Below are 12,170 nucleotides of genomic sequence, written 5' to 3' on the forward strand. Positions count from 1 at the left end.
CTAATACCTATTCTCCTAACATTAATGTGATCGGGGAACATATTTGAAGGAGAAAGCAAATTTGTAGCAAATTATGTTTCTCCGAGAATACTTACCCGATCACATTACTTAAAAACCCTCCCAACCACCCCGCTATGCGAGCATCCTCGTATAATATATATCGCTCAGCTTAAGAAACTAGTGATACCTGGCGGTGGCAAGGGGAGGTAACGGGCAAGAGTTATTGCCCTTTGGTCTATATGAGATAGACAGAAAAGACGAATTTTCGTCTTTTAGTAGGGCTGGATTCGAGAGGTAGCAGGCTTATATCCCTAACGTTAATGTGATCGGGTAAGTATTCTCGGAGAAACATAATTTACTAAAAATTTGCTTTCTTCATTTACAATGAATATTACTTGCTTCTTTGATAACTACAGTTATGAATAAGATCACTGTTGATATAATATCTGCATTATTTATTAAAAATTATTTATTTATTTATTATTTATTAAAAATTATTATTTGAATATTTTTTTGTTATGTTAATCTTATCATAATAAGTCCACATCAAACATGTCATAAACAGTGTCACAGTCTGATATATGTACCCATTAGAGGAGTTAACTCCCTTTAACTCCTTTGGTACTCTCAGCTTTAGAGGTGCATTGTCTCTTTCCCAACATAGTCATGAAGAATAACACACTTGTAATATCTATTTTTGGCACTGATTTAACCTACAAAATTAAGTGGTAACGAGATACTAGGCATGCATGACGACAAGTTGCATGAAAATTATATTGCTTTATACACATATTAGCATCCACTTTCCCTTTTGTCATCCTGCAATCAAGATGTGCATTTAGAAAGACATTATATTTGATTTTTAGATAGAAATGGCAGTGTACACTTAATAAAGCTCATGCAGGAATTAATTGAATGCTGTATTTATATTAAATTTCTCTAAATTCTGCATTATTTTCATTCCAATATTTCTCCTTCTTGCTAAATTAATGTGAAATTTCCTCATGCTTTTACTCAAATCTCTACCTGATAAGATTTGATATTAAAAATCAGTGCCTATGCTCAACTCCATCATGGGTTGTGTCTTTCAAATTGCTGCACCATTGAAAAGAAATTAGACCTTAATTTTCACACATCATTTTTTATTTGTGATTATTAGCATTATTTTTTAACTCCTCCCATAATCACAAAAATGTATATTCAGAAAATACATGGATGTTCAAAATCTTGACAGTATTCAATTTCTGTCAGATTTGAGTTTGAGTTGACAAGAGTTTGGACAAGTTTAATTGTAATTAGTCTTTGTGATCCCTTGACAGAATTATGTCCCCTTATTGTCTGGCACACTCATGTTTGCAAGATTATTGATCATCATTGGTTTTATCTTCATAAAAATCAGCATTCTATCTCATTATTTTTTGGAGTTTATTCTCTTGATTGTCATATCATCTCTTTCCAAACAATAATTGTGTCTTTTATTAGAATTTGATGTTCAGTTTGTCATGATGGGTTCTTGGCTGTACGTCATTAACCACATTCTGTCATTGTTTGGTATCCATCTGATTGTCCTATGCATCCATAGTGCACATTCTCTTATGTCAAACACACTCATTATAACTTGAAATTGTGATGTCACTACTCTATTTATACATAAAAGACATGTTAAATACAGGTGGCAGGACAAATAGAGACAGTGGATGAAATAATCAACAGGTTGATGAATGGCTTGTATCAGAGGGGGCTACACAACTGTGTGAATATCATTATTCTGGCAGATCATGGTAAGTGAAATTTTACTTTCTTCTGTCTTCTAAAAATCATATAATCAATGTAGGTATGAAATGTAATGTTATCAGGTGCTTGATTAGCATAACTGTTTTGTGAATATGCATATACTAATAGTTTTAAGGTCACCCTGACCATAAGGCCAAGTGAGCTTATGGTATGGCTTTGTGTCCATCTTACATTATGTATTGTCCATTGTGTGTCCTTTTTTGTCTGTATGTCAGCATTTGTTGTTTCAGATTCTTGTAGAAGAAACCACTGGACTGGTTCAACCAAAATTGGTGGGGAGCATCCTAACAAAAAGTAGCCCTATGTTGATTTGGTACAAATAATGCCCATCAACCTTCAAATAATGCTGTTGAAAACCTTTCAAATCACTTGTTCTCAAAAGCTGCTGAATAGAATTTGACCAAGATTGACAGAAAGCATCCTGTAAGAAAGGATGTTTAAGTTTGGAAGAAAAAGAAATATCATTGGCTTCTGCTACATAAGCACTGAATATGACCTGATTTGAGAGAAATCATAGCATAAACCCTTTAAATGATTTTATAAACATTGCCAATCTGCCATCAAATAGAGCCACATATATCTAAACAGAAGACTTGAAATGACTTTTTTAAAACTGCTCCAGTAAAATAAAGCATTTAAATATTAAATGAAAACAAATAACTCCCAGTAACAATTGTTTGTCTATGTTGTCAGTGCTTAAAATCATAGACTGGCGATAAATTCAGCAGGACAAGGGATTTTCAAAAAGTCACTACAAGTAGGTTAATGTAAAATTTGCTCATATCTACTACCACAAAGACAGATGTATAAACTTTATTAATATACATTATTTTTAGTAGAAAATTAAGGTAAAGACTTTTTCAACAAATCTGTGGCCAGACCTTATGTAGAGAGATGATTTTCAAAAACCTCAAATAGTATATTTCTGTGGCTTGCTCTGGTAGATGATTTCTTTTAATCCATTACCTCATGCATGCGCCTTTGGCACCTCTACTCCATTTGCATGGAAGCGCCTTTTGACGCCTGCTGTAAACATCAGCCATTTTAAGTGGGTTTTCATAGTGCCACCTTCAGGGAAAACCCCCTATAAGATACTACACTTGAAATAAAAATCCACTTGAAATAAAATCCTGTCTGAGATTTCTGCCTAAAATAACCCCATACGAGATTTCCACTTGAAATAAAAATCCACCTTAGGATTCTGACTAAATAAATGCTGCTTAAAATGTCCACTTACAAGTCATCCTTTAAAAAATCTACTTCAGACCTCTATTAAACAATCTAATGTTCCTTAGGAATTATTGGAAATCAGTGATACATATTCACAATAATTTTTATAATGGATCATAGATTTTATTTTGACAGACATTATGAAACAAGATTTATGTTTTTCTTGTCCTCATTTTCTTTCTTGCAAATGAATCCTGTTCTGTGATAGCATCATTTTTATGTCCTTTTCATTTCCTTGAATTTTTTTGAGATTTAAATTTTTTTTGACTAAAACCATTACTGAAATTTTGGTGAGATCTCACTAAAATTTCACTGACATTTTGGTGAGATTTCACAAAACTTTTGACCAAAACTTAAACTGAAATTCAGGTGAGGTCTCAGTAAAATTTCACTGACATTTTTGCGAGATTCCACAAAAATTTTGCCCAAAAACTTTCAATGAAATTTTTTCAAGATCTCATTAAAATTTTGTTGAAAGTTTGGTGAGATTTTCCTAACATTTTGGTGAGGTTTCACTAAAGATTTGACCATTATATAGTATTTACTGAAGGTTCTTCAATTTTTCACAGACATTTTAAAAGGTTTCAAGTCAGTTAATGGATACAAATTATTCAGCACTTTATTAACCACTGAAATATTAACCATTGTAATATTTCAGTATACATGAAACAAAATTGTACAGCTGTTATAATTATATGACATCCATGAGATATGGGAGTCGTACTGCAGACTTGACTTTTGAAGGTACAAACTATGATGCTGTTGTGATTACTTGAATTAGCTCTCGATCCATAAGCAGCCATGATAAACATTTATCATGATATAATTACACTGATTTTACTCAGAATTCTAGTACAGCCATAATATTTTGCTAATATAAATATAATATCACTCACAACATTGAAACATATTCGATTTGCGGGCCATGAAAACAACTCCATAAAGACATGACTATTTTTGATAGACATTGGTATCTGGCATCAGTATTAACTCCTCCCCACCAGTGATCTATATTTTGTCCCTCCTTAAATTCTGGAAGTTAATTAGTTTGGAGTTACATAACTTAGAAATCATCCTGGTTCGATTCCTTCTCATTTAGCATGTTAGCTGCTACTGTTGAGCTGTCAGTGGTAGTTCAAATCTTTATGGCAAAAATCGCAAAATGCTAGTTCTAGCGTTCAGTTTTCTTACAAATTGACTAATTATGTTCCCATTGAGTTTGCATTCAAGCCATTCTCATTTCCACACATTTCTCAAATGGCTATTCAAACTTGTGCCCTTCTGAAAAATTCAAAATGCCATGTTTGGCAAGCATGCTCATTCCTATTAGTTTCCATTATGCAATAATTCATTGGGCAAGTACACACTTTTGACCAGTCCAAAAGTTCTTTTCAGGGAACAGAACAAATACTTATTATAAGGATTCTTGTGAAATGCAACCGGACAGAACATTTTTTTTTTAAAACAAAGTTTCGGAGAACATGTGAAAAATAAGATCCATATCAAGGAAAATCAGACTCAGGTCAGACAAAAAGCAGAATTCTGCTTAATTTGGAAAACAGTCTTGTTCTCTGAGGACAATTAAATCCAAATCAAGTTTTTAAAAAAAAGAAAAATAACTAGGAAAGATGTGGAAAGAAGTTAAAATTACCAAAACTGAAGAAAACAATTAGAGCTGTCAGAAATGGGAACTGTAAATTTTGCTGGAAATCATTCAGAATATACAAGAAACAAAAAATAAATTATATCAAAGTGGAACAGAGGTTCATTTTTATATCGCTAATGTTTCTTATTGATATTTTTCATTGAAATTTCATTGATATTACAATCACAAAATCTCACTCAGATATTTACCGAAATTTTGGCAAAATCTCCATGAAACTTCACTGAAATTTTTTGAAATACCATAATTTGGGTGAGAAAAGGACATTTTAGTGAATTTCAGTGAAATTTCAGTGACATTTTCATTAGGGTATGGTTTTTGTAGAGCACATTTTAATAGGAAGCAAAAAAATTATTTCTCCAAGTAAAAATCAGATCAAGTCCAAAATCCGCCTTGCACCAAATTTTCTAAGTCCAAAGATCCATCTAAGTTTGTAGTTCTTTCGATAAAGTTCAAAATTAGGACAAACATTTATGCTAAAATCAGTCCAAAATCCATCTTACAGTAGGAAAATGAACTGGACAATCAGAACTTTTCTGTCTCACAGTTATTCTTTATTTGGAATATGGGAATTAGTACGTTTAACTATTGGATGGAGTTTGTCTCTCACCTTAGCTGTATTCCCAGTCTGCCTAAACTCCATCTAAAATTTTGTTAAAAGCAGAATACACCCTGAGGTGACCTAAAATCTTAAAATCTGGGTGGAATCTGCCAAAAAGAATTTGTACAAACAAGGAAGTGTGGTTTAGTAAAAAATAAAAACTTTCCTCTCTGAAATAGCATGGAATCAGATATTTAGCTAAGAAGAGGAAGAATGTTTTGATTATTATCATTATTATTATTATTATTACTATTATTACAGGGAGGTCAAATTGCTGACTGCATTGTATAAATATTTGTAAAACACCAGAAATTTTTGCTGACAATGGAGTAATAATTATGTACTGTGTTTCAGGATTTGGTGACCTGTCTTGTGGCAAAACAGTAGAGCTGAAACCATGGTACCATAATATTACAAACATGCTCATGTTTGAGGGCGTAGTTGGACAAGTTTTCCCTCAGTTTAAAAAACACAACAGTTCCTATGTTATCCGACAAAACAAATGTGAGTTGTAAACAAAAATGTGCTTGCCTTTGATTTCTAGAAATTAAGATTGTGAATTTGTGTACCCTGTAACCATCATACATGTATCTCTAACTATATATATATATATATATATATATATATGATCAATTAAACAACACCAGCATGTAGAATGTATGGCTGGTTTCACTTTATTGCTTTATTCAAACTGAATTCAATATCAGTGCTTACATCATTAAATATATTCTGTTTCTAAGTGATCAATGATTTAAACAACGAGACATAAACAAGATGACGTCATGGCTTAAATTTTTCACCTAATGTAATCATATTCTTTTACAAATAATTGACATGGAAAAATGCATATACAGTACAAATAAATGATATTTTAATACATAAAAATACATAAAACTGGATCTTAAATATGCATATATTTCCATTGATAACTATATCAAAATTTATGAATAAATAGAGATAAACAGTTTTATGAATATTATTATTATGTATAATTCACATTACTGCAAAAATAATATACTTTATAATTGTCATGCTGAAGAATTAACTCGGCAACACACGTTTTGTATATTTGAAAAGATTAGTCCTTATGATTTTCAGTCTGTGGAAATTTGATGAATTTGTGTGTGTGTGTGTGTGTGTGTGACTTATTACACTTTATTTTAACAAAGTAAAAGCCATGGCAATCTAACATTGGGCCTGTTTATATTGCTTTTTTGTTTAGTTCACACTATATTGAGCAGGACCAAGCAGTCTCTTTCCAACTCAGCCAGTAATTTTGTCAATGGTTTGTTCAAGTTTTCTCATTTGCTTACATTTCCTCAACCCTTCTGCGGATTTACTTTATTCTGTAACATGCTTGTTCAACCATTTGACCTTGGGGTCAAGGTCTCATTTTGCATTAGTACTTCGATAATGGGCACATCATGCCACCCCTGGCCTACTTGTTTTTAAATTTCATCAAGTCCCATTGTTTGCTGCTGCATTGATAAGAATAATAAATAATAAGCATTATGATACATTTTTTTTACAGCTTTCTCTCTTGATGAAATCGTACAGGATCTGACATGTAAGAGTCAAGCCATGAAGGTTTTCACCAAGGACACTCTTCCTAAACGACATCACTACACTGTTAGTAACAGAATTGGAGATCTTATCCTAGATATGAAGGAAGAATGGCTTGTCTTTGAGTAAGTGTAAATAAAACAGAGAAAAATAAATGTACTTTAAAAATGAAGATTCTTTAGCTTAAATACCAAATATGCTTATAATTTAAGTTCAACTGCACAGACTCAGATCTGCCATTGCAAATTGCACTGGCAGACCTGGGTCTATGCAGCTTTATGAGGAGTAATCACTAGAACAAACAGCATTGACCTACAGTTTCATTATATGATGGCAGATCAGGGTCTATGTTGTTTGCATTTGGAAATGGTCTATTCACAAGTGTATATATATATATATATATATATATATATATATATATATATATATATATATATATATATATATATATATATATATGTAGCACCTGATTTTAATGAAAAGTTCAGTTTTGCTTTGTGAACTATGGAAACCGTGGATGCAGTATAAATCCCATGAATTTATCTTTTATCTTGCAGACATAGTTTTGCTTTATTATCAGTAAATACTAATAAATGTTATACATTTGTGTCATTGTGATTGTTGATTAAGGTTTGGGTAAGTGTTTATTTTACACTCCACAATGAATATGATAGGGTTTATGGTATTTACTCTTGTCCATCTAAGAAAGTTTTCCATTTAGGTCAGTTTTCAGGCATCATGCTGGGGTTATCATGTTTCACAAACACATATTCTGGGTTTTTATTTGTTTTTTAAATGACAATATTTTTTTTGTATGCATTAGCAAGTTGTAATGAGATGAAAAGAGCAAGTTAACAAGGTTAGCTGATCAAACATGCTGGTTTTTTACAATCTGGCTAACTTTCATCACGACATTGAATCTGTAGCAGAAATGGTATTTTCAGAATGCTTGGAAGCATAGCTTTAAATGTTATTCAATAATCTCCATACATTTATACATTTTTGTCACAAACAGAAAGTCACTTGTACAACAGATATTACATCAAATAAATTTTAAAGACAGTGACCCAAGAAAAAGTCCCAAAATGTCTTTAATGGCTCCATTGACTCTGCTTGCTCCTTAAGTCTGGACTTTAGGACATATTGCTAACTTTATTATGGTAACCTTTAGAATTGGGACACTTCCAGACTGCAGATAAAAATAATTGCATCAGGTAACTGCAGCTTCCTGAGCTGCAGGATTTTTTGTTGTCAAACTTCAGACATAAAGTCACCAAGAAATATTTTGCAGAGAAAGATCAGAGATTTAGATCACAAAGTAAAGAAGTAACATAGAAGAAAAAAAAAGAGATTTGTTCTTCATTCTAATAAGCCTTGAAGATTATTTTCCAGAGGAAAAGACATGCTGCAGATGCAATAAGATAAGTATCTTCATTCATTTCAGTGACCATGTAAATTACTGCAGTGGAGGATCTCATGGTTGGGACAATACCAATAAGCACATGCATGTAAGAATTTTTTTGTTTGCTTTACCGGTTATAAACCAGAAGATGTTATAGGATGACTTGCTGTCCATTATCCATCCATCCATTAGCAGAAGTTTGTTATCTCTATATGTCTTAAACTACTTGGAGGATTGCCTTAAAACTATACACATAAATTTTTCCGAGGTTTAGGTGACCATAAATGAATCCAATATGGCTGCCACAGTGGGCAACTTGACAACCTAATCACTACTGCTCTGAAATGGATGGTCATAAAAGCATGGGGTTTTCAATTAAAGACTTGCCTGATGTGTGGTTGGTACTAAATGAAAATGGTACCAATATGGACACCATGGCAGCCATCTTGAAAATCTTATTATTGTTGCATCTCCTGATTTGGTGGCAATATCAGAATAGGATTTTCACCAAAACACTTATTACAAGATCTTGTTGGTCCTAAATGTGTGTGTGTGTGTGTGTGGCATCATGCTGCAGACATATATCAAGTTGGTCATAAATAAAATTGTGCTGATATTACTTTCAAGATGGCTTCTATGATGGCCATCATGAGACTCTTGCTATCACTACTTCTCCTGAATGGATGGTATAGCAACTTATGGTTTCACAAAAAGACTTCTTATGATGTCTGGTTGGTCTTAAATGAAGATGGTTATGCTGGTTGGTCTTAAATGAAAATGGTTATGCTGGTTGGTCTTAAATGAAAATGGTTATGCTTTTTCAGCCAGTATGATCATCATGATGGCCATCATAAAATATTGTTGTTGATCAAGAAGATCAAAGGTGGTTTGAGCACTAGGCAGGGGAAAAGAAGAAATTTTTTCTTGGACTGCAAGGCATTCTTTTCATCCAGTAGAGCAGCCATTCCTTAGATGGACTTTTATTTCTGTGGTCAAAGATATCAGAACCTTGGCACCATCAACGATCTAAAGTTCATACAGATTTGTTTGTCACAGTAACATATTTTATTTATGCATGGGCCTTCAGGGACACTGGTTATAGCTGGCAATTCATTACTGCAAGTTTTGTTGATTTCAGGCAATGGCAACACCTGATATTAAAGGAGCATGAAATAGTCTTTACTTAAGTAATTATATCCTGGTATTCATTCCATAGTTGTCTGGGAATCATTTTATAATTTTGCTTATTATTGTTTTGTAATGTTCACCATGGTGGAAGTTCACCATACCAGTCAATTTGCCATACATGTTTGTGTTTCATCCATCTGTCAAACCTACCACATCCTAGATTAAAGTCAGTGTAAGTGTTTTAGATTAAACTAACTAAGTTTTTAAGTTGTTTCTTTTCTAGCTAAAGAAAACCTGGCTGGATAAAAAGGAGTCCCATATATTATGTAATCAGTTAAAATGAACTTCTTGTCTAAATATTAACAATTTTGAACTTTAAATATATGCTATTCACTTACCACCCTGGCAATTTTCAACCCCCCCCCTCCGATTTTAAAAATGAAGAGCATCAAGGATATAAAAAATGTTCAGGATGTAGTCATTTTATTGTTAATAATGTATAACTTGTCACCAGATTCTTGCCAGAAGGCCCCTAACTGTTGCCTTGTTCACATTTCAAACCAAACAGAAGTTTTCAGTGTAAACAACAATCCTGCTTCTTGTCCTTTTCCAGCTCCTGGCAAATTTCAGTGACACATAGAAGGTAAAACTGTGTCATCTGTATCCAATATCTGCAATGTCCAGATTTAATACTTCTGAACAAAAATTTAAGAAAACATTAAAGAGGACAAGGATGTAATGCCCCGAGATATACAATTATTCAACACTTATCAAAAGGCAATGAGCAAATTTACTCCTGTTGTCTGAAATAAAAGGCTCCTCCAAGCAAGGAATAAGATGGCTGTGTTGGCTATGAAACTCCTGTTTGGTTTGAAATGCAGCTTGTTGAGAGTAATCATCAGAACAAACAGCATAGACTAAGATTTTTTGGTGCACGATTATGCTGGCAGATCAGGGTCTGTGTTATTTGCATTTGGACTTGAACTGTAAGTGATTATATATGGTAGTTGTCTAAGATTGGCATGTTTGCAAGGAATCAATTACTCCAGGGCAAGCTGACTTGAGAATTCAACTTGCCCAAAATGCAAAATCCTCATATCACAACAAAAAGTTTAAACAATGGTAAAATAAAACAACGGTAAAATAAAATATATTTTCTGGAAATAGTGTTATATTTATTCTACAAATAAACAACTTATTTTGTGTTTTTTTTTTTATCTGTGAAAATAATTACATCCATCTAAAAATATTTATCTAATAGTACACATGGATAAATACATATATGAGAAAGGAGAAAGAGTTTGAATTGATAATGGAGAAAAGAATGCATTAACAGTTCAAAGAACAAGGACAGAGATGTAGGTAACAGACAAATCTCTTTGCCTACATCAACCATTATAAAAGTTTGTCTTGGAAATGACAGTGGAGCTTGTAAATATTTATATACACATCTGAAAGGTTTGCAAATTCATGTTCTTTTAATCCATGTAACTATTTGCCTAATGGTAAGTATGTATGTCTCCTGTAATTTCTATGTAAACAATATAGCTGATTAACACAGCTTTAGCTGGTAGATGTTTTGGGACATCACTAGCATATCTAGAGAAATTGACATGTCTCATCATTAGATAGGACTGCCTTTTATTTCCAGACACCACCTGTAACAGAAATCTTATGAGTTACATTATAATAAAATCATCACATAGTGACCTTGAAATCAGAGACATGTATCACAACTATCTTGACAAGCTGTCTTTTGATAATTGGAGCTCAGCACATCTTATCTGGCCCAGGCAGTTTTATTGCCTATTCATCCACAGACATTTACTGTGCATTGTCAAATAAAGAGATGAATACAATTGTGGGCATTCGCTCTCTCTTTCTTTAAATTTTGTTGCACTTGCCTGCAGTCAAGCACCTTGCAAACTTGAATTTGTCTAAGCTGTATTTGTGCTTGTCCTCCAGGACACATTGGGCAAGAGTATTTGCCCATCCCTGAACTCGACATTGTTGTCCAAGATGCCTTTGCCTGTATGTACATAAAATATATTTTTAGCTAATAAAAGTAGTCTTTGCTGTACACTCTTAATATTATGTTATTCCTGAGCATGTGATATATATATATATATATATATATATATATATATATATATATATATATAGGTGGGTATGTCTGTGTGTGTGTGTGTGTGTGTACACACACATACACACTAGCTAGCATCCCCATTATTAGTTAATGAAATCATGAAACATGTAACATGTTTACTATATTTTTTAGGCCTTGTTTCTGGCTCATGGACCTGGATTCAAGAAAAATTACAGAGCAGATCCATTTGAAAATATAGAACTATATAACCTGATGTCAGGTTGGTGTTTTTTTTGTGTGTTAATTTTTAATTCTCGTATGTAATCTATATTTTCTAATGATGATAAGTCTAATCAAGCAGGCTGAACTTCTTGAGAAGGATATCATTTTATAGTTCCCATTTATATGTTCACATTTTGGGTCCCACCTTTATAGCATAGAAGAGACATAGATTTTGTTATTTCAACATCATTATCATTGGTAGAGAGATCAATGTTAACTTTTTGCTTTTGGATCATTTTCTCTGACATACACAGGATCTACTCCTTGTACTCTATGATTACATAAGTTATTATATTTAGCTCAGTTTATGACACAGTAACCTACTTTTCACACTCTTGCTGATTACACAAATTTGATATTTAGCTCATTTCATCATACTGAGCAGCTGTATGACGATTCTTGTAAATTGCACATGCATGCT

General features: G+C 32.8%; 1 protein-coding gene across 1 annotated transcript in view; it reads left to right on the plus strand.

The window, feature by feature from the left end:
* Positions 1–12,170, plus strand: part of LOC149807809 (uncharacterized) — a 243,214-nt gene that overhangs the window by 205,436 nt on the left and 25,608 nt on the right. Inside the window, exons 27-31 of the mRNA XM_089960550.1 lie at positions 1,673–1,781; positions 5,643–5,792; positions 6,820–6,976; positions 8,296–8,359; positions 11,660–11,747. Coding sequence (XP_089816676.1) covers positions 1,673–1,781; positions 5,643–5,792; positions 6,820–6,976; positions 8,296–8,359; positions 11,660–11,747 — 568 coding nt within the window. The remainder of the gene's footprint in view (positions 1–1,672; positions 1,782–5,642; positions 5,793–6,819; positions 6,977–8,295; positions 8,360–11,659; positions 11,748–12,170) is intronic.

Source organism: Sinohyriopsis cumingii, chromosome 1 (assembly GCF_028554795.1).
Source record: "Sinohyriopsis cumingii isolate HCF-2022 chromosome 1, ASM2855479v2, whole genome shotgun sequence".
Lineage (NCBI taxonomy): Eukaryota > Metazoa > Mollusca > Bivalvia > Unionida > Unionidae > Sinohyriopsis > Sinohyriopsis cumingii.